The sequence below is a fragment of the Acanthaster planci genome, linkage group LG07 (genome assembly GCF_054643075.1).
Source record: "Acanthaster planci isolate LZ-2023a linkage group LG07, COTS_SCS, whole genome shotgun sequence".
Classification (NCBI taxonomy): Eukaryota; Metazoa; Echinodermata; class Asteroidea; order Valvatida; family Acanthasteridae; genus Acanthaster; species Acanthaster planci.
Window position 1 is genome coordinate 19,217,557 of NC_141783.1, and position 23,392 is coordinate 19,240,948.

General features: G+C 40.8%; 1 protein-coding gene across 1 annotated transcript in view; it reads right to left on the reverse strand.

Annotated features, from left to right (window-relative positions):
* Positions 1-23,392, reverse strand: part of LOC110976099 (uncharacterized) — an 83,417-nt gene that overhangs the window by 21,815 nt on the left and 38,210 nt on the right. Inside the window, 34 exon segments of the mRNA XM_022229093.2 lie at positions 414-536; positions 1,188-1,310; positions 1,871-1,993; positions 2,167-2,301; positions 2,693-2,824; positions 3,667-3,798; positions 4,461-4,583; positions 5,365-5,481; positions 6,230-6,352; positions 6,749-6,868; positions 7,430-7,552; positions 7,760-7,882; positions 8,456-8,569; positions 9,035-9,148; positions 9,393-9,518; positions 9,926-10,042; positions 11,234-11,356; positions 12,217-12,339; positions 12,914-13,036; positions 13,154-13,270; positions 13,788-13,910; positions 14,538-14,657; positions 14,959-15,072; positions 15,744-15,860; positions 16,419-16,541; positions 17,236-17,352; positions 17,954-18,076; positions 18,964-19,086; positions 20,306-20,428; positions 20,656-20,778; positions 20,912-21,034; positions 21,215-21,337; positions 21,948-22,067; positions 22,743-22,856. Of these exon segments, the coding sequence (XP_022084785.2) occupies positions 414-536; positions 1,188-1,310; positions 1,871-1,993; positions 2,167-2,301; positions 2,693-2,824; positions 3,667-3,798; positions 4,461-4,583; positions 5,365-5,481; positions 6,230-6,352; positions 6,749-6,868; positions 7,430-7,552; positions 7,760-7,882; positions 8,456-8,569; positions 9,035-9,148; positions 9,393-9,518; positions 9,926-10,042; positions 11,234-11,356; positions 12,217-12,339; positions 12,914-13,036; positions 13,154-13,270; positions 13,788-13,910; positions 14,538-14,657; positions 14,959-15,072; positions 15,744-15,860; positions 16,419-16,541; positions 17,236-17,352; positions 17,954-18,076; positions 18,964-19,086; positions 20,306-20,428; positions 20,656-20,778; positions 20,912-21,034; positions 21,215-21,337; positions 21,948-22,067; positions 22,743-22,856 (4,140 nt within the window).

The following is a 23,392-nucleotide window of genomic DNA, read 5'->3' on the forward strand; positions in this document are numbered from 1 at the left end:
TTGCCACAATCTGAATATAGAGTAGTGTAAAAATGTTATAAAAATCTATCAAACTACGTATACAGATATCTTTCAGGAGAAAATTATGCAAAAGAAAAGACATAACAGTCCGATTTTGAATTCTGTTTGAAATGACCATGACCCGTTGGATCAAATAATTACTAAAGTTTCAGTTATCGGCAAAAAGTGAAGACCAGTTTCATATTTTAAGTCCCTTCAAGAAGATCACCACATTTTGTTTTCCTCGGCCCTTCAACTTGAAAACAGAACGTTTCTAAAATGGTGTATACAAAGTTTTAACACAATGGCATCATTATTTGCCGTCTTACATAATGGAATGAAGCTTTATGATAGACGCAGCCTATTTGGCCATACAGCAGGCTTCATAAAAAAAGGGAAACTTTGTGGCTTACGGATTGAGCAGTCAGGTCCCTGGTAGCAGTCTGAACACTGACAGGTAAAGTCTAGGCAGCTGGGCCCGTTGGCTGAGCAGACACCACCATTCTGACAAGGGTTGGGACTGCAGGGAGTCACAGCTACAAAACAAAGAGACAGACAAAATCACTTCATGATTTAGGATGCATAAATCTCACGAGAACAAATTGACATAAGCAAACACAATAGCTTTTCTGGCAGTTACCTGTAGAAAACATGCTCTGGCCACTTCTTTGACCAAGTTTGCAGTTTTAATACAAATCTTGCCCAAATGCAAGCCCTCCTAAAATTTCTGTACGGAAATTACTACAGTACCAAAGGCAGAACTTATATACTCACTCTTCCTATTTGAAAGTGTACCCAGGTGGTTTATACGAGTAATTTCAGAAATTAGGGGTCCATTTTTTTGAGTCCCTGTCACATTTTGTAAGTTCAGAACACATTTCCTAATTTCCAAGAGTGATGAATTAATACGAATTACCTGCCAAACAAATACCAATAATTTGAAATCAAATCTGGTGATATTTCCATGTCCAATAACAAAGGTCAGACGCAACAGGGACACCAAAATGTCACACTTTTGGACCCCTCATTTGTGGAACTACTCTCCCCCCCAGCTTAAACCCAACATGTTTAAAGTAAGCATGGGCATGTGTGCAGTTTTAAGGCACATTCAATACATGCACTGATGCTGAAATCAATGAATTGGAGGCACAGGATTTCAAAACGGTCGCATTATCCTCGGGACTTACGTAGCAAGCAGTCAGAGCCAGTGAAGCACTCCGTGCACTGGCAGATACGCGAGTTACATGAAGTGCTGCTGATGTAGCACGTGCCCCCGTTTTGGCAGGGCTGTAAACTACAGGGGTTGATGGCTGTCGAAGAAAAGAAACACAAAGTGCATCATTGCTTGTCAGACATCTGTATAAATAGAAAGGATTAAATTTCAAGCGGTAATCACAGCTGGGATCAAGCTAACAGCCGAGACAATGCATTTAGAATATTGATTTAATAGATATTTCCATACGCGGGAAAGTTTTGCATGCCTAGATCACATACTATGCTTTAGCTGATGTTTTTCTATATACCAAGAGGGGCTGAAAACTCAATTATTGCAAGCCCAAACGTTGCTAAATCTATTGATTAAAGGTTGCCTGGTTATAACAGTTCTCGCAGTAATTTTTTTACAGTAACTCTTCAATTGGACTTTGGTTTTTTAATAAATCTGAACAGACGGGATTGACTTTGGCTTACATCTACAAAGAAAAACACACAAGCCAAAACATCCATCTTAAATGTCTCTAAAACTATGCAAAAACTACTCACTTTGTGCTTTCTTTGGGCCCAATGCCTGTAGCAATGTAAATATTTTACGTGCAGATATCATCTCTCAGATTATTGAAGTCAATTGAGTAAATTTCACAAGAAAACTTACATATCTGGCACCTGTTGCCTGTGAAGCACGTTGGGCACAGACAGAGGGATTGGGTACAGTCTCCCGACACCTGGGCACACGTGCCACCATTCAGACATGGATTACCAGCGCAAGGATTCACATCTGCAAGAAGACATACATTTGCTGAAAAACAGTACAACATCCAACACATAAATTATCTCCCAAGAAAAGAAAGCTTTTCTCCTCTTTTTGGCTCTCTTTTCGTAATTTTTGTGAAATGTCAGGATTTCTTCACTATCAAAATGTTTGAAAACTGACAAGGGGATAAAACTTACATGAAAGGCAGTTGGGTCCGGTGAAACAAGTTGAGCAAGTGCAGCTGTAGGTGTTGCACTGTCCCGGAATGGCGCTGGAGATCTGCGTGCATTGTCCACCATTATGGCAGGGGTTAGATGCACAAGGGTTCATGGCTGTGAGTGAAACAGTTGAAACAAGGTTGAATGTTAAGAAGCAAAGGTTTGGGGGGAAAAATGCCAAAAATGAGAAGTCCTTATTGTTCAGCACACTGCAATACCACTGCCGTCAAAATGTTGTCTTTACGTAAGTCACAAGACGGTTACACTGTTCATTTCCAAACTTAAAGAAGTTTCCATTCTAGCAAGATAAGAATTCAAGGTGGGATTGACATGCTACCTGTAATTAAGTAAAAAAAAAAGGAGTGATGCACATGTACATGTAAAAGTGACACTTTTGACGACAATAACAAGTAAGCAGCTTTATAGCCAAAACAGTAAAATAAATAACAAGCAGCCAAACAGATAATTGACTCAATGAAAAGAAAAAAAATGACAGCTGACTTACGCGTGTTACAGTTGGGGCCCGTCCAACAAGACGTACAGGCACAACTGTGCACAGGACAAAAGTTGCCACCAACATTGGCAGCTTCACAGATACCGCCGTTCTGGCATGGGTTGCTGTCGCACGGATTGACAACTGGGAGAAAGCAGGATATATGTTAAATGTCAGAACATGAAAATCCTACATCTGAGCTGTGGCGCAACTGGGATGGCAATTGGGAAGTGGTGCCGGCAAGCCTGGGGTTCGTACATTTATCAAGGGGGTACTGAAAGCATGAATAGCGGCAGGTGTATCAAGATTTCAAATGGTGAGGTGTGAAGGGCGTCTGGACATTTGCCAGAGTTCCTCTCCCAAGAGCCACACTGATGTATTTCAGTCAACTGCAGAAATATTTCAGGATCTACATTTCTTTGAGGGCTAATTTTGAATAAGTTCAGAAATATTGACTTCCTTATGCCGGTTTGAACATACACCCCAAACTGACAAACTGTTGCTATACATTCACCTTATGACTCAGGGCCAGCTCTTTCACAGTTAAACACTGTTCAGAGCCGCCAACAATGTCACAAAGGCACTTGACTTTTACAGAGTTCAATTCAACTGGTGTAAGCCTGCCCCCAAATAAGACTATTGACAGCACCATGTGAACTTAGAACTAAACTAAGCAAACACAGTTTCTTGTAGCTTCTTAAACTGTTCCATCCTCTGTAGCTTTTTAATACTGGATTGGAGAGAGCATGGAATGCATACAACCTTGGAGGGTCTCCACATTTAGGGACCAAATTGGACATGTGAACATGGCAAATAGTGCATTTAAGTTTCTATCTATAAAAATGATATTTAGAAGGGCTTTGACAAAATCACTTGGCCACAGCTAGAGGATAAAGACACGTCCATGGCTAGCAACTGCTTCCAATTTCCATAAATATATGTGTTCTGGCTAGCCACAGCCAAAGCAATGTTGGACGTAGCCTTACTCTGGTTGCAGCGCGTTCCGGTGAAGCACGAGTTGCAGGTACAAAAGAAGGTGTAGCAAGTGCCAGGTTGGCTGGGTACGGTGTGACAGGTTCCGCTGTTGCCGCACGGGTTGCTAAGGCAGGGATCGGTTGCTGAAAGACAACGGGGAACCAGCACGTACAAAATGAGCCAGTCTGATATTTCAGTGAGTGTGTGCACATTGATATTCTCAAATGAACTACAATGCATTTCCTGTTGAGCAGTTCAGTGTTTCTATTGAAACACTGAACTGGTTCACCATTGCTCACATTGAAGTGTTGAAGTTGCAGCAAGTAATGGCCCTTGAAAGGTTACTAGATTAAACTGTTCAGTTTTGATAACAGATATTTCCTTCTCTAGATGGAAGCTGAGCAACGGCTCAACTCCATTCTCTGCATCCTGTTTTAATTGGGATTAAGGTAATTCATTCCTTTTGGTTTGCAGAGAGTAAATGAAGTAAAGTGTACACAGCTGCCATGGAGGTTTTTCTCTCTTTTTGAGACAAGCAGGTTGTGCGTCCCCATTTCAGGAAATTCAGTTCTGATCCTTCTGGGTTAACAGTAACTGTAGTGGAGACCAGACACGAGACCATTCATAAAATCAGTCACAAGTATTAAGCAGGGTGAACAATAACCAAGGAATGCTTCTGAATTTAGATTGGTGGTCTTGTGTTGGTTTTAAGATGGTCTTAAGGGGGCTCAACTAAAACGCACTGGCTTTTTATGGTCAGACTAGGGTTAAAGCAGAATCAACATGAGGTGATGTATGAACTCACGGATGGTGCACAGCTCTCCCTCCCAGCAACCACTGCACTGACACGTCAAGCTGTCACAGGTGCCAGGTACCGGCTGACACAAACCACCATTGAAGCATGGATTGGAGATGCAAGGATTCACCACTGTAACAACAATAATAATCGACTTTGATATGTGACACTGGATTAATTAATGCAAAAGCACAAAATCTCAAGGCACTTTTATTATTAAAACAGCATTATAAACGGGTGTGAGTGGCCACTTAAAATCAAAGCTGAAAACAGATAGCAAAAAGCTGAAATATAAAAATTTCCCATTCCTTTGTACAGACCAGGTGTGCAAAAAAGCTGAAATTCAGGGTCAACATCTTAACAATAAAAAGCTGAAGTCAGCTAAAAAGTTGAATTCTCACATCCCTGTATAAAGATTCCATAAATTACCATACAATTAACAAGTTAATATACCCAACTATATCACAAATTCATAAGGAGTAAAAACTACATCATACACAAAATAGAGTGATAAAACATACTAAGGTTACATTTCACGCAATAAATTAAAGAACAATCACTTTAATATAAGCCTGTCGTTAAAAGGGCTGCCTTAAAAGTGGAAAGTGACACTGAACTGTTTTGTTGCAGCTTTGGTGTTATCCACTGAAGTAATGATGCATAGCCATACAGTAAAATTCCATTTTGACCACGGCATTAGTTTTTGTCACTGGGGTACATCTACTGCTTATGAAAAAAAAAACAAAAAAAAATTCCCCTTTTTGGTCATGGATGTGATTTTGGCCACCCACATACTATGGGAATAGCCATAGCCATACATAACAATGCTCAATTTGGACATGGCTTTGGTTTCCGTAAATGAATTACTGCAATGACCAGATGCAGCAAAATAATAAATGGCTAAGTGACTCACACTGAGTACAGAATGTTCCTCTCCAGCAACCCACGCAGTCACAGGTATATGAGGAGCAGGAGGTAGCGGTACACTGCCCGCCGTTCTGACAGGGATTGTTGGCACATGGATCCAGTACTGTGGAGAAAAGACAACAGCAGCATCAACAGTAGCTGTTGAAATATTGCATTCCCCTTTTTAATAGTCACTAGGCATTACCCTTTCTTGTTTTTTTAAATGATTTTCCAATAGGCCTTGTCAACTTGCAGATACAGGATGGATGGCACATGATGAAGTTAGAATGACAATCTTTAAAACAAAAATCTGAAAACTGTTTTGAAATGCATATCACTGCAAGCCTCAATGTGAAACCCAGTGCAAGCTCCAAACAATGACTGAGTATACTTGGTTTATTCCACTTGAACACCTGTCAACACCTGTCCTCAACAGTTCCACAGTGCACAATGTATACCAACATATGACAACAATATTTATGCCCATTCATTGGGGAAGCCGAGTAACAGGCAAAACTTTAGGGCAAGTACATGTATTTACAAATAGCTACTCCTTATGGTCACTCTAATCCGTACAACCATCATCACTTGAGTACTGTACTTAAACAGTGAGAATTCCTCCTATGTCTGGCTTGTATGCATCCGGTAACCAGAATCTGGTTATAAGTGTCTTCCTGATCATTAATCCTGAATGGCCCAATGCTTCCATCCTTAAGGTTTAAATATGTGTGAGTGAGAAGCATGTATCAGTCTTGTATTATGCAGTGATGCTGACTCCCGTGATTTGTTCCGATCTAAATGTTGAGGTTTGCCTGAACACCAACTCTAGTCTTCGGAGCCATTCGTTGGCATTGTTTCCTTGTGATACTTACAAGTTTCGCAGTTGTCTCCAGTATAGCAGCCTGGGCACACACACAGGTATGAGCCACAGGTGACAGAGGCCTGGAAGCAAGCGCCACCGTTCAGGCACGGATTGACCTGACAAGGGTCACTTCCTGGAAGATATAAAAAACGAGGGGAAAACAAAACAATGTGAGTGGCCAAGATGGGTTGCTGAATTCATGAGCCAAACTCGGCATTGACAGTGATGCTGATCTGTTCATATCTGTTTTCAACTAGCAGGGCTGAAATGGATTTTAACAACTGATGCCGGGCCAGGTCACTGGGTAATATGTTCAGATGATTTTCAATGATAACCCTAATGTTACCGCCTCGCTGATGAAGCAGTCACCAGTATATTGGGAGCTGGTTACACCCTCCCTTCCATTCTCACGAACCAACCAATACACACATGTTAACGCATCTTTTCTTGACTCTAGTGGGAAGGTGCCGCACTTGCTGCACAAAGCCCTTGACTGACACCAGACCCGGCCCCGAGACTATTAACTTACGGAATTGACACAGGTCTCCAGAGTAACAAGCGTCACAGACGCAGGTGAAGTTACTGCAGGTGCTATCTGTGGTACAGGCCCCGTTGTTCTGGCAAGGTAGACTCAGACAAGGGCTTGAATCTGTGTTGAATGGCAACAATTTCTTGTCAGTATTTCATGAATAAAATGTCATTGGTTCTTTGGTGAATGGGATGTCAAATTTCTAATCGTGGCTTAACTGTACTAAAAAGTATTAATTAATGTAATTTCATTTGATTGAACGCCATTAATCCTCTTATCCTTGATTCAAAAGCATAATATAATTAAGTAGTCAGATATTAACGTATTTCCAGGCAGAGGCCATGTCCGAAACGGGCTTCCAGAGCTGCGGCTAGGTCTATTGTCTACGCGTTTCCACACATTTCCAATGGAGTGAAGACCTAGACCTAGCTCTAGACAAGAGATTCGGATGCAGCGTGAGTTTCAGAAACCTTTCAGTTTGAGCTGTTGCCAACTGTTCACGTTGGGTCTGAGCTAATTTTGTCTTGTGTTTCTCTCAAGGGGCTGTCTATAACATGGGCTATCTTTACATCAACCTTGTCTCTTGTTGTCTTGCTTCTGAATAATAAGCTAGCGAGAGATTTGGGACTCTACAAAAACCAGTAGTATCATTACTACATTTACAATTGATTTTGGACTTACAAGTTTGACATGTTTCTCCTGTCCAACATCCAGTACACTGGCAGGTGTATCGTTCACAGTTTATCAAACTCCTGTAGCACAGGCCACCATTGGCACATGGGCTCTCCAGACATGGATCGACAACTACATGTACCAGATGGGGAGAAAAAAAACATGACTGTCAACGTACTCCAATCCTATTGGTCGAGGGCCTGTCACATGGGCAGCTTTGAAAGGTGAACGGATCATCGTCACATGTGCACATTCTGCCACATTCATATTCCAGTGCATACTACAAACCATGTTTTAGAATAAGGGCTGATTTAAAATCGTCAAGGTTAAATGACTTACTCTGTGCGCAGGTCGGTCCAGTAAAACAACGCGGGCAGGTGCATACATAGTGATTACATGCATGTGGGGCCTCAGTACACGTGCCACCATTCTGGCATGGATCAATGGTGCAACCCCCTTGATCTAGGGCCAAAAAATACAGTATTAGCATCGATTAAATGCTGTCAATTAAAAATCAACCTCCACATGTATTATCACAAGATTGAAACTGTAATTTGGATTTAAAAATTCTGTCTAAATCAGTCACTAACAAAAGGATGGAGAAATGATAAAAAACTGAAGATTGATTTTGTTGAACTTTCTGGTGTTACATAATAAAGGAAGTTAGCTGAATGGCATAGTTTCCATGCTGTCAAGCATTGATGAGTGAATCCAACAATATTTTTGACATATGTTGCCTATTAGAAATTTTAGCACAAGTTAATTAGAAGGCTGCAAAAAGTTGGACAAATAATTTTCAGATAGACGTGTTGTTACATAAACCAACGATGGAATGTGACCGGGCGCTTATAGAATAATTGTAAAAGTGAATAAAGAAATTTGAACTGCAGAGGCCTTGAACCTTTCAACTTCTAGGGTCTGTGCTTGTATGTTACGTGCCATATTGCCCAGATGTTAATTTCATAAAGTCATGTTAAGCACACAAGCAAAAGCCGTTCTCCATGAAAGGTATTGGTTTTCAAAATCTGAACTCACAAACTTCACAGTTGAATCCCAAGTAGCATGGTGGACAAAAACAGTTGTAGCCGACACAAAGATTGTTGCAAGTTCCCCCATTCAGGCAAGGACTGCTAGCGCAGATATCCACAGCTGCAGAGGGTGAAACAAAAGAGTGAGATGTACATGTAGGGTCTACGAGAAATGAAAGTGATATGTAGGCAGCTCTGTGCATGACCAAGAAGGGTACCTCTTTTTATCATCCTTGATTGTCCCTTTGGGGGGACACACAGAGGGCAAGTTCTAGCCACGAATGTGGCTAAACTATACTTTGACCAACAGCACCGGATTAAAGGGTGGTTGAGCCGTCTTGTTGACCATTAGAACCAGGCTTTAGAACACAGTCACATCACTGGTTAGCCTCTTTTAAAAATCACATTTACGGGGAACCACTGACATGAACATAACTGCACAAGTTGTCAAAGATGACAAACACAACGAGAGATGCAGCTGATAGCAAAATGTGAGTGGTTCTGGATTTCATCAATTCATTTATCTAGTCTTATTTTACTTTTAGCATTACTTTCATACAGGGGAAACGGATCTAGAGCTACTTACGTATTTCGCAGAACTCTCCAGTCCAACAAACTGGACAAGTGCAGGTGTAGTCAGGGCATCCATTGTTGCAAACACCCCCGTTCTGACATTGGTGATTTACGCACTTATCAACAGCTGGTGGTCCCCAATCAAAGGAAAAAGTATACCATCAGTTACCAGGAGGCTTATCTGATATTTTACCATGAACTTTACTATTAATTATCGATTGAAAATATGATCAACTCTGGAAAGTATTAACAATGTACATCAAGTAATTTTTTAATTGCAAAACCATATGCCATTTTCTTTGTATCTTATACCAAGGCAACTTTTGTGCCTGCAAAAAAAAAGAACAAAGGACAAGTTTAAAATCACTTACGGATTTCGCAGAAGGCCCCCCCGAAACACGAGTCACAGACGCAAGTGGTTGAGGTACAGGATGGTAACTGGATGCAAGTACCTCCATTGATGCATGGGTTAAATGAACCACTGCACAAGTCAACATCTAGAGACAGTTAAAAACAAGTCAAAAGATAAAATAAATATGGATCAAGGATACCTTTGAAAACTTTCATAAATCTGTTTAATGGAATGTGGTTAATTGTATTTTATGCAGCTTGAGGTCAAATTGTATCCTTGGTAAAATAATTGTAGTTGCTCTGTTATGCATTTTAGAATTAGGACAAAAATTATCCATAGAATATTGGTCACTAATTCATGTGATTTCCTAAGAAAACTGCATCATAGGTCTGTTTTGGGAAATTCTCATAAAGATCTGTCCGAAAAACTAAACCTAAGTTGAGGTAACACCAAACAAAATTCTAAAACCCACAGCTAACGTGGTGTAATAATTGACTAACTGTACACCTTGAATTCAAACATAAATTAGACTGAAATGAGGAAAGGTCCTACCTCCTTCACACAAGCGGCCTTGAGAGCAGGAATCACATATACAGTTGAATTCACTGCAAGAGGTGGAGACGCATGTGCTGCCCCTACTACAAGGATTACTAGCACACGGATCAATGTCTGTCAGAAATAATCAACAAAGTTAGTAGATCTTTTCCAACCAATCTTCCGCAATTTGTGATAGTATGAGGTGACATTTGGGGCAAGAGGTTGGTGAGCTTTTGTCATGCTCTTGCAATACATTATTTTCTATTTACTTTAATACAGTTGCAGCGTAGGATCTAGACTGGCCTCTAACGATAAAAAATATTAGGGGCTATAGTTCTGGAGCAGATTTCTTTTGCTGAAACGAATCAAGTAGTCTTTCTCTAACCTTGCAATATTTGATAATTTCTCGCAAAGGTTTATGGGTGAGTTGAAAAGGCTTCAAGAATCTTCTTAAGTGCATATAATAAATTTCTGCAAATGTTTCCACAGTAGCAAAATCTGAAATGATTTTAATCTACAGAGTACACATCCAAACTGCAGAGTACAAAACGCTCAGACGTAAACTAAGAACCAACTTCAAGTGCCAAATTATATCAGACCCAATTCATTTTTGTTTTCTGTGATTCTCGACAAAGTTCTTTCTTTACATACTGCAAACTTTCAACGACAGAAAACTGCCTTTGACAAGGAAAGAAATTGGGGCATATTAAATAAAAATCTTAAATGTTTTTTAAAAACTATAATTTGAACAGAATATTTTTAAAATTCATAAAAGGTACATTTAAACAAATCAATGTTAAATACATGCACATATTGCTTTGGGTTGGAAATCATTTGTTTCAAATCAGGAATAGTAATAACTTACTAAGGACATGTGAAAAGTCCAAGTACGCATGCACAAACAAATAAAGCGCTGACAAAGAGGGCAAGGGAATAGTGACAGAGTACATGTATGGAGGACACGCATATTTGAATAGGAAACTTTAACAGAAACAACATAAGCCCCTAATGCTCAACAGAAAGGAATACCAAGGTAAATCTCTTATTAAAACGGAAAATGACATCATTAATTATTTGCAATTTTTGCATGGTTTGACATCATGAAATGGATCTTAATTGACCGGGTTTCCTGCACAAGACACTGAGTCCAACGGTTCTCTTTAGAGCTTTGCTTACTCAAAAAAAAAAAGAATTTCACATACTGCAAACCTACGTCACAAACTCATCCGAATACACTTTGCCTGAGACACTTTGGTCACTGAACATGTTGGAATAATCAAACAGAAATCATTTCAAAGTCCAGTACTTGGCTGGTATACTTACATTCCTCACAGGTAGGCCCTGTCCAGCAACCTGAGCAGAAACACTGGTAGGTATTACAGGTGGCACCAGCGGGTTGGCAGAAGGCATTGTTCTTGCAAGGGTTGGCCGCACAAGGATCAAGGACTAGAGTGATTGAGGTTCAAGATATATGTTCAATAGGTATTGCGAATTAAATTATGGGGGTTGTTGATCACATGAATTGAATTCTTTGTTCTATCAACAGGTGATTGGTTGATAATAATTGGTTAAGACAATGTTTTCACAACACCTGATTAAAATTCCCATCATCTGAATCGCGGGTCATCAATTAATGGTGAGACAGTTAAATATTCCCTGTTAAACCCTGGGCTATGCATGCCTGCAGGGGTCAATTTCATCGAGCTGCTTAAGCACAAAACTTGCTTAAGCGTGAAAAAACCTTGCTTGACAAATCAAGTTACCAACCAAAACTCCATGTGATGTATATTGTTTTGGAATGGCATTCACCTGTCTTTTGGTTAGCATGACAGTCATATATTTGGAGCTGGTAACCCTCGTTTATTAAGCAAGTTTTTTTCATGCTTAAGCAAATCTTGTGCTTAAGCAGCTCTATGAAATTGGCCCCTGGCAGGCACAACTGCTGCTCTTTATAGACAAAAATTTCAGTTTTCAGTTTTCAAGTGAAAAACTCTGTGTCAATCTTAAAATCTATGTTTGACATTCATGAAACAGAAAGACTGATTTCATTCTGTGCAAGCTTGAATGTTCCACTCCACTCCATTTTGCGCTGTGGTATAAAACGAAACTTCTCCCCTAGAAAAATATTCTGACCGTTACATTTATAAAAAATCGTCATCATAAACGTTATTTGTATATTGTGCACAAACATTATTTGTATAACACTGTGCATAAACGTTATTTGTATAACACTGCACATGCCAAAAGGGCCCCGAGGTTTACATTTCAAAGGGGAAATTTGAACTGACAACGACATGCCAACTTACACACGCTGCAGTCTGCTCCACCAAAGCACCCGACACACTCGCAAATGTAATTGACACAGTCGCCCTGGAATGCGTAGCAGTTGCCGTTGTTTTGGCATGGGTTCTGATCACAGGGGTTTATAGCTGTAGGCATAGGAATTACAATAATGATTCAATGGCTGAATTCAATCTGAAACACTCAATTTGGGAGAAACGGTCGTACACCTTTTGGGAGATGTGTTATAAAATGCATTTATATGTATAAAATTTGCAGTATGTTTGCCAAATTTCCGATCACTGTTGTTCTCATATGTGGGTTGAGGCTTTCTTTAATGTAATATTCATCATGGAATAGCAATACTTGACCCAATTGGAAACTAATACATTTGAGACACGCAGGAAAGCAAAATCTCTCGGAACACTTTGTTTCCGTTTTGAACCTGTTCATTTGTAAAAATTCCAGTGTAGTAGTTGTTCCAATGCAAGTCCTATTTTACAAGTCCAGTCAGAAGTCTTTCCATGATGACAAAGGGATGCTTTTGTCACAATTCATCATATAAGTGAGTCGGCTTGAGACTGGATGACCTGTGATAGACTTGCAGGGATTTCAAATGGACTCAACTACCCTACACGTATAAACAGGTCATGACTTTAACAGGATGGACAGCAAGTATTTCAGGAGACAGTCGAATGAGGGATGAGGATTTTGCATATTTACGTTGATCACAGAATGTTCCTGTGAAGCAAGATGGGCAGCTGCAGGTAAATGTGTCACATTGCTGTAAGCCTCTGAAGCAAGTGCCTCCGTTCTCGCAAGGATTGTTGCGGCAAGGATCAATTTCTGAAAATAAAAAAAAAAAAAAAGGTTCAACGACTCACAACTTTATGATGGCAAACTTTTGAAATAGATGGATCACAGAATGCCGAGCTTTTGTTGGAGTGAGTCGCATTTCCTTACCGGTGGTGCAGAACGGACCGGTGAAACAGCCTTCACAGGAGCAGGTGAAGTCAGCACAGGAGATTTCGGTGCACTGGCCCCCATTGGCACAAGGATTGGGTGCACAAGGGCTCCGACCTGGAAAACAGCCAATCAGAAATCGGTTCAATTCTTTGAAGTTCACATTTCTGGGGAAGAAATTCATCTAGAGCTAAATATTGATTTATTTTGCTTTTTATGGACAAGAAAGGCAAAAAACATGTTGCGTGGCTTTCTAAAGGTAGGAAGGAGAACATGAAATCTATGTTGTTGATAGTTTCATTTTGACAGTGTCTTTGTGAGTTGTTGAGTTTTCATTTCAGAATCCGCTCTGATCTTTGGGGGGAGCAAAATTCCTAACCTGACTATGCAAAATGTCCAGTGGCTCCTTACAAAGCAAACAAAGGAGTTTTGTAACCTAGAAATGATCTCCTTTGTGACATACAAAGCTCCTTACATGTGCCTGTTCACGTGCATCAAGTATGACTTACTGTTTGTAAGTTCGATGTTTACTGATGTGGACACAGGGTGCACCCTGCCAACAGCATTCGACTGTCAGCCAAGCATGTCTGTTTGGCCGTGGTGAAGTGGCACTTTGCAGGGAGGGGATACTTACGGGTTTCGCAGCGGGGTCCAGTGTAGCAGCCCGAGCAGACACAGCTGGGCTGAGAGCAGAGACCTTGGTCAAGGCTACAGACTCCACCATTCTGGCATGGACTGGGAACGCAAGGATTGTCATCTGAAAGTAACCCAAAAGGATTGATTTTGCATCAGTGACATTCTATTTGAGAGGAATTTAACAATTTCAAACTAAGCTAAAAAACCCTCTTCTGATTAAAACACAGTGGATATCTCTGTCTCCGTTTTAACCTATGTCACACACAGCACTAACACAGGTCCAAGAAAACACAGAATCAGGGGATGGTTTTGCAGCTACTTAATTTGCCACTTCAAATTCCAATAATCGGATGAAATATACAAATAAAAAAAGTCAATGGGCTGGATGGTTTTGAAACATCAGGCTTTAAACCTTTGCAGTATTACTGACATAGAGAAGATATTGATGAATATCAAGGAGATTTCTGGAGATGTTTTCATGGACCCTACGCATAATTTCGCTTTGCTTCAGCTAGTGCTTCTGCCTGTATTGCCGAAGATTTGCGTCAAAATGGTGAAAAAAAAAAAAAGCTATTTGCATCACAACATCCTGCATTATGCCCCACGTGCAAATTGCAGTGTGGGCCTCAACCATGCAGAGTTGGTGCCATAAACTGGTATTGCACGTATTGCCAGTGACACTGCAAGTTCCAGCGTCGGGATGAAATGTTGCCCTCTGCAGTGCTCGTGCGTAGCCAATAGCACTCACAGGTCTGGCAGTTGGATCCGGAGAAGCAGTCCAGGCAGGTGCAGTTGTAAGTGGAGCAGTCAGCTGACTTCTGACAGGTACCCCCATTCAGGCACGGCAGGTTCAGACATGGATCCACGGCTACATTAAAGTACAAAACATGGAAATATAATCAAGATGTCTGAATACCGACAACTGTTATTTCTTGATTCAGAAATCTATGCTCAGCATGTAAAATCATGAGTTACAGGATGTATTTGGGGGCAACACACTGCACTACACGTACAGCACGTGCAACTAATTCTCCTTGGAATATCCAGTATTTTGCGTGGGTTGCAAGATGTCCAACTGAAACTCTGGTTTGCAAGCCACTCTCTCCTTTGTTGGTGAGGGGGTGCCTAGACAATCATGGCAGTGACAATTTGGTATGATTTTTACTGACCTGCAAGACAGGTTTCTCCGCTCCAACATGAGGTGCATTCACAGACATAGTAAGAGCAGTGATTGACACAACGGCCTCCGTTATGGCATGGGTTACTAACGCACAGGTCCACAGCTGTCAATAAAAAAACAGGAAGAAAGAGTATTATTCCAGTCAAACTGTGTCAATGATTTCAAGTGAGATTTCATTGAAATTTCCGACTGTAATTGGGACCCACTCTGCAAAAAAGGGAATCAAGGGACGCTGTGCTATTTCATACTAAGGGCTTTTCTGTGTGGAGACGGTGAATTTATTTCTTGATTTATTGGTTTTTATCATATCAGTACTTTCATAATTTATACAAGAAACCTAACTGTTGCTATGGTTATTCAAGAGACTTTCTTCTTGGCTGATTTCTTTTTCCACTTCCTTTGTTTAAACGGCTTTATCTCTGAAAGCAATTCTGTATAATGTGTATGATATGATTACGCAAAAATAAGTACATCTCCAGATTGCAAAATGCCACAGGTTCAAACCTAAACGAAATTAAAGCTTATAATGTAACCAATTAAAATGTGTATGTAACTCATTTAAAAAAAAAAAGTCCCATAACACCCATTTTGGTGGAGCCAGTCACAATTAAGTTTGGGAAGTGCCAATGTAAAATTCTTCAAGTTTTAGTGACCAAATGGAATTCAGCACATCAAAAGCATGCTTCTTAGATATGTCAGGTTTTCAGATAAATTCTGGGTGATAAAGGAAGGTGTTGGTCGTGATGGTGACAACAGGAAGGCTATTCTACTTACGTTCTTGACAAAACTGTCCAGACCAGCATGGAGGGCATGTGCAAGTCACGTCGGGGCAGTTACTTTGGCAAATGCCGTTGTTCTGACAAGGGTTGTTCTGCTGACAGAGGTCCACAACTGTTTGTGTAAAAAATCAATAACCTGTTAATTCAGATCGGATCGAATTGAACCAAATCGAACAAAATCAAATTGAACAAAATGTCCAGGTACTCAACTAGCCTCTGTAAAGCTAAATGCAAAAACTGTAAATGTCCGACTCAAATGCTTTTACCAAAAAAGGTGAGAATCCAAAGTCTTCAATTTCATTTGCATCAAGTACTAGTATTTAACATCCACCATCAACTTTCAATACATAGATAGAACAAACTCTCAATATCTGGCACTTAAGACTCAAAAAGCACTTGAATATAAATGTAGCACTGCAAATGTTAAACATATACACGCTTTCTAAAACTCTTTATCACCACTATTCGCAAATTCAACAAACAGCTGATAACGGTCTTCTCCTGAACCACAGATTATGAACTCAGCGTAATGTCAGATCTCTACTGATAGCCTGTGTTTGGAAGTTTTGGCTGCAGCTGGAAGCCAGGTGGCTAACAACTGCAGCCACTTCCCATAGACACGTATGCTTCTCCTAGCGGCAGCTGTGTTGATTCAGGCACGGCTACTCACGTTCTCCGCACGCTTGGCCAAAGTGGCAGGCGTCGCAGATACAACTGATGCTTGTGCAGGCATTCCGTTGGAAACACGTGGCGCCATTCAGACAATAGTTTTGGGTCTGACAAAGATCCACAGCTGCAAATCAACGCAAAGAGGTAACAATATACAAGCCGCATCACATTTACTCTACAAAAATATTGGATGGCAAAATGTCCTGCAAGTAACAAATAGCCCTTCTCGGTCGTTCACAGACGATTTCCTCATGACAGTAATTTTTGCTCTCTTTACAGATCCACCAAACTGCGCTCCAAACAGAGGCAAGACTGATTAGGTTTTCAATTAATGCTTTTTATCCATAGCAAAAACCCAAAATCAACACAAGTGGCCAACAAGCAAATAAAAACACAAAACGCGTCTGGGAAAAAAGGAAGCAAATATCAGGAGCCATCTCTGCATGTTTGAAGTTTGTCAGACAGTTCATGGTGTTCAATTCAAGCACCTGGTGTTTTGATCCTAGCAGAATCTTGAATCAAACATGTCAGTCTTTAAAACAAATTTTGATAGGAGTTGATATTGATTTAATTTATTGAACTTTCCACAATACAAAGACATACAAATACAAATATAGGTGAAACACAGAAATAAAAAAACGAACCATAGGGAAAAGCAGAGATCATGCAAAAAAGTTCGGTAATACTTATTACCATTGAGATCCCTATAAAAACTGACAATCTAAACCTCAGGCCCTTCACATGTTTACAACATAAGTCTAGACATTCCGTTCTGCAAAGTTACAGTGGTCTATAAATTCCACAAAACCATGCCTTACCTATTTCACAGTGGGTGCCCGTGCGGCACGTAGGACATGAGCAGGTGTACTCGGTACAGCTGTCTGCGATGCAGGCACCGCTGAACTGGCAAGGGTTGCTACTGCAAGGGTCAACCTCTGACAAACAAAACAGACATTGGGAAACCTTTTATAGAAAAACCCTCGTCAGGTATTAAAGAGTAGTATAAACTCTCTGAGTATTTTTTGCCAGAAACCGTCATCAAGAGTCATTTGCTGTGTAAAAATGCCACTTGCCCATTCCCAGTACTAAAACTTTCTTGACAACAGAAGTGCTCAAACGTCAGGTACACAGGTGGGCTAACCCCTAAAGTATAGTTTTCTGGGTTTTATGTCTTCCTCAATCCTTCAAAATCCTCCTGAATGGTTACTGGTGTTAAAGCCGCTATTACGAGGTGGACTGTACCAACTATAGGCAATTACCAACAAGTCAAAGTTACCTGTGTTGTTCCTACTGATCTATTTATTGATGAAAATGATTGGTTGTTCTTGGAAAAAGCTGAGTTTTTTAGAGAAATCAGTTCCATGCTGGAAGAAACCATCGGAGACTTAATGCTTTGGAGGAAGAAAGGAGTTCAACTCCCAATCCACTTGCTGTACTTGTCTGGATTCAACCATAAAAAAACATAGGGGAAGTGTTGGCATCAAAGACCCTGCTGACTCCTCTATTTTTACTGAATCGGTCTTGCTCCAAACTCACGGATTTCGCAGTTGTTGCCACTGTGACAGCCACTGCAGGTGCAGACATAATCTGTACAGGAGCCGGCTACGCGGAGACAGAAACCTCCATTCTGGCAAGGATTCTGGTCACAGACGTGCACATCTGGGGAAAGGAAAAATAGAAAGATGTCTATTTTCCGACCTCGTGGTGAGTCTGTGTCAGTGAATGTTGAACACTGGCACAACCTTGGGTTGATTGCAAAACTTCCCCAACAGCAAAATTATACAGCAGAAGCTGATTCAACTGGCCACACTGACAAGACAGTAGAGCTGAAATTGAATAAACTAGTCAAACTTCAAATCTTTAGCACTGTACATCAGTGATTTAAATAGCCCAACTACAAATCAGTAGAGTGTTGAGATTGCACGATCAATGTGGCCCAACTACAAATCAGTTGAGTGTTGAGGTTGCATAATCAATTTGGCTCAACTACAAATCAGTAGAGTGTTGAGATTGCACGATCAATGTGGCCCAACTACAAATCAGTAGAGTGTTGAGATTGCACGATCAATGTGGCCCAACTACAAATCAGTTGAGTGTTGAGGTTGCATAATCAATTTGGCTCAACTACAAATCAGTAGAGTGTTGAGATTGCACGATCAATGTGGCCCAACTACAAATCAGTTGAGTGTTGAGATTGCACGATCAATGTGGCCCAACTACAAATCAGTTGAGTGTTGAGGTTGCATAATCAATTTGGCTCAACTACAAATCAGTAGAGTGTTGAGATTGCACGATCAATGTGGCCCAACTACAAATCAGTTGAGTGTTGAGGTTGCACGATCAATGTGGCTCAACTACAAATCAGTTGAGTGTTGAGGTTGCATGATCAATTTGGTCCCACTCCAAATCTGTAGAGTAGTGGAGCAGAGAAATTCTGCGCAATAAAAACTTTTAATGTTGACAAATCAAAGTTCTCGATCTTTTTAACAGTACTTCGGTCTACATGTACTTGTTCTTTGAACGGACTGTTGAGACACTGTACTCACATGTTTGACACATAGTTCCAGTGTAGCATCCATCACAGAGGCACTGGTAATCCAGGCATGAGTTAATGGATGGCACACAAGTACCGCCATTACGACATGGGAAACTTGAACATGGATTGACGACTGGAGGGAAACAAGCACAAAGCCAATGGGAAATCTTTAAAAAACGGAATATCATACCTGCATTGCTATAGTTGAAAACAAATATTATGTGACACCAGATATTCTTACCTCATTCCCAAGAAAATGTCCCAGGGAGCTACCATGACAACGTGCAACAATAAAAAGCCAGTTCATAATTACGAACTTCGCATGTGCGAATGAACTTTTGAAAAAGTTATTTGTCAGTTTGTACATAAAACAAATTGGTTTACTTATAGCTTGTGCGTGCGCGAATGGGCTGCTGTTGATACGGATGATCGTTTACAAAAATTGGAAAGATTGGGAAGATACCAAAGATGAAATAGGAAAAACCAAGAACAGAATGAACATTAACCTACAATCCCGAACAGTCATTTAAAAGTAATACTGACTAGTGTCCCAAAAAAATTTACAACACTTTTCTATAAATTTTACGAAAAGGAAATTCGTAAACTTTCCAGGGCAGCGTACATGCAGTAATTACGAACTGGCATATTTGCAAGAGGTTTTGACATCATCTACATGCTGACAAGGTTTTGATGAGAACCATCATACCTGTAGAAGTAGATATACAGTATGCTGTGGCATACAATTGCTGATGCTACATGGGTAATTCCAGATAGTAAGGGTCCATGTTTTCGTGTCCAGGACACATTTCCTAATTTCCAATAGTGATGAATTTTACCTACCAAACAAATAGTTTGAAATCAGTTCCGGTGATATTTCCTTGTCAAATAACAAAGGTCAGATGTAACAGGGACGCAAAAATGTCACAGTTTTGGATCCCTTATTTCTGTAATTACCCACGTACAAGCGAGCAGACGCTATAAAGAGACACTCTTCAGATTCAGGTGCAGAGGGCAGAAAATGTGCTTTATTTAGTCCAGCACTTGATACGATTTGAAGCTTAGACTAAGGAGAAGGCATGCGGTGACACCATGTTGATAGATCTCAATAGAAGAGGTGTGGTTCTGATTAGAGCACACTGACTAAAGCACACTGGTCAACATGTCGAGTACACACTCACTGGTTCTTATCAGAACTACACCACTTCTAAACGAGATCTGACCACATGGTGTCCCCACAAGCCCTAGAACTTGTCAACCGCAGCTGAAATATCTGCAGGGTTGTCTTTCAGTACAACATTTTTGCAACAAAACTGTGGGGACTGTGAAGGTTAACGGAGACAATTCCACTTTACCTTGACGGCATAACGGTCCGGTGAAGCATTCCGAACATTGGCATGTGTATGCTGTGCAGGAGTTGGGCACACGTTGGCACTGTCCCCCATTCTGGCATGGGTTATTGGCACAAGGGTTAACCTCTGTCAAGTCCAACACACGACAAATGGGGTTAAGTTTTGAATAGTGAGTATTATCTAAAACTTTAGCAATATACTTCAAAGTTGTAATTACAACTGAAGACTGTTCCAGACAACTGGCCACAACCCCTTGGGTACTTGTTTAAATGTATACTCACGTAATATCAATAATTGCAACTTTAAAGCTTAAGCTTTCAGCAAGTAAAAATCTGGATTTCTATTAGAGTTACCAAGTTGACAGTTGGATCCTTGGAAGCACGGCGGGCAGGAGCAGGTGTGTAGGTAACAACTGCCAGCCTGTCGGTTGCAAACTCCACCATTCTGGCAGGGATTAGATGCACAGGGATTGACCTCTGCAGGAATATGGGCCCAAAACAAATTGACTTATAATGCTGAAATTCACCAATGTAGGGACAATTTGGAACTAGAATTAGTCCACATCATGGGAGGGTGGGTTCTCATGTACTACAAGCCTACTAGACCTACCTGTCTGGCACCGGTCTCCCTCGTAACAGCCAGTGCACTGGCACACATAGTCAGTGCACACACTCTGACTGCGCAGACACTGGCCTGAGTTCATACAGGGGTTGGGATCGCAGGAGTTGATTTCTGAAAAGCAGAACCCCAAAACAGTAATAATTTTGCACTTGTAATGAATGCTTACTGCACGTGAGTAAGTGATCAATCAAAAGGCAGGGATCGATTCAGTAGTGGTTTGAAACAAAAAACGGACGTTTCACATTCAGTCAGTGCATTAGTCTGTACATTTCAGAGTGAGAATGAACCTACCTTGCTCGCAACGAGAGCCTTGCCAGCATCCTTGGCATTGGCAGGTATAAGCCGAGCAGTCCGTAGCATTGGGGATACATATAGCACTGTTCTGGCAGGGCCGAGCAAAGCAGGGATTGAGAACTGGAAGAAGAGACAACAAATAAGTGTTTTTTATGAGACCATGTGAGGCACGCGGCATCCGTCTAAATACACTGACAAAACAGCTTAATGTTTAAAAGAAAACAGCTTTAAAAGGAAATAAAAAAGCAATTATGGCAGAGACAATTATTAGATCATAATATTTTGAGACTTGGCAATCAGCACGGTTTTGTGCAAGTTTAAGGGAACCTAATTTCCTTCTAAGATCTTTTTGTTGCAATATTTTCTGACAATTTCAAAATGTATCAGGTTCTTTCATATTGACTTGTACTGACTCCAGTTTAGGAGCTACAGAACTCCGTTTGCAAGGTGGGACTTTTGTGATGAAGAGAAATAAAGCTTTATAACCAATAACAAAAGAACAAATGCAAATTCTACAACTAAACCATCACTTCCAGTTACTATTAAAGCTTCCTGCAGACATATTTTTGAATTCTGGATCAAGTATGAAAATTAGCAGTGGGGGAAAAGATTTCTTAAACATCACAGTGGTCTCCTTCAGCCTGGTTCTGGGGGTTTAGTTGGTCACATTCGTTCAGTAATTGACTTGAAGCAGTAGTGAGAGAAACTGACACAAAGTGGGATGACTCACTTGTTTCACAGTTGTTACCCGATACACAGTTGGGGCACTGACAGGTGTACGAGGTGCAGTCCGTGGACTGAACACAAGTGCCTCCGTTCACGCAGGGGTTGCCTGCGCAAGCGTTTAATCCTGTGGGGAGAGATGACCAGCAGTTAATCGTTGGAGCAATGGGAATGGGAAAGCAGTAGGAATGCCAGTCAAGGTTTAGTCCAGAGCCTGAGAAATGAGGCCAGAAAAGCCTGGAAATATCTCCTTGCTTTACAAACAGCATAAGAATCAGGTTTGTGCCTAAAAACTGGCATCCCCGGAGGAGAGAATGGGCAGGTGCAAGATCAAACAAATGTTGCAAGAGATGCCACAATCACAACACCTCAAAATGACTGAAGTACAAAGTATGTGTTATTGGGCAATAGCATGGCACAGGCATTTTCACAAATTCAGAGAGGCGCACAGCAAGATTGTCCAGACAGTACTGGCATCAGTGCCTTAATTGCACTGTAAGCATGTGAGAAAAGATACCAACATATTGCCTTGGTGAGGATTCTACATCTCCAGTCCCAAGCAAATGGTTCAACATCACAAAGCATTTGTGCGACAAACACAGCAATGTTACGTGTCAAGTTTTGAAACACGCAATATAAACACACAAGATTAAAATTGTAAGCTTGTTTTTGACTGCTCATCACATTCACATTATGGAAACCCTATGAAAATGCCACCATTACTTTGCTAGTCCACAGCTCACCCTGGGTGGGATTTCAACCCGGGGACAGAAAAATACGTGCACAGGGCAGGACTACTCACTGGTCTGGCAGCTGGTGCCCACGTAGCATGTTGGACAGCTGCAGGTTGCATAGGAACAGTACTCCTGGCAAAGCCCGCCATTTTGACACTGCAGGCTGGAGCAGGCTGCCACAGCTGAAAATTTAATCAATAGGCCAGCTTCAAAAAGGGCATACTTTCTAATAGCTAAATTGAAAAATTATCACAGCGGGATGTCAATTTGAATCTCCTACATTGTGGAGTAGTGTCTTTAGTGATAACTGAACTGATCTCTCTCATTGGATGCCGCGTTTGTCTGAAAATTATAACTGCATGTACAACATCAATAAGTACGCATGTTGGTCCAAATGTCTGAAAAATGGCACAGCCGGTGCATGTCACAAAAATTTCAGTCAAAAATGCTTATGCATGCAGTAACCTGTTGGAAGTGACATCATTTGAGAGAGACCTATTTGACTTTGTTGATACGTAAAAGTTTAAATAACTTTCTGTGCGCAAATTAAGCACTGATGGGTATAAAAAAATGAAGGAAATTATTGGTGTTGAAATGCAACTCCAGAAAAATGTTCACATCTGAACAGTTTTACATGCTGTCTGGTTTGCTTGCCAGCAAGAAAACGAGGTACCAGTCAGTGAGAGAAAACAGTATCACAGAATCATGATACCCTGTA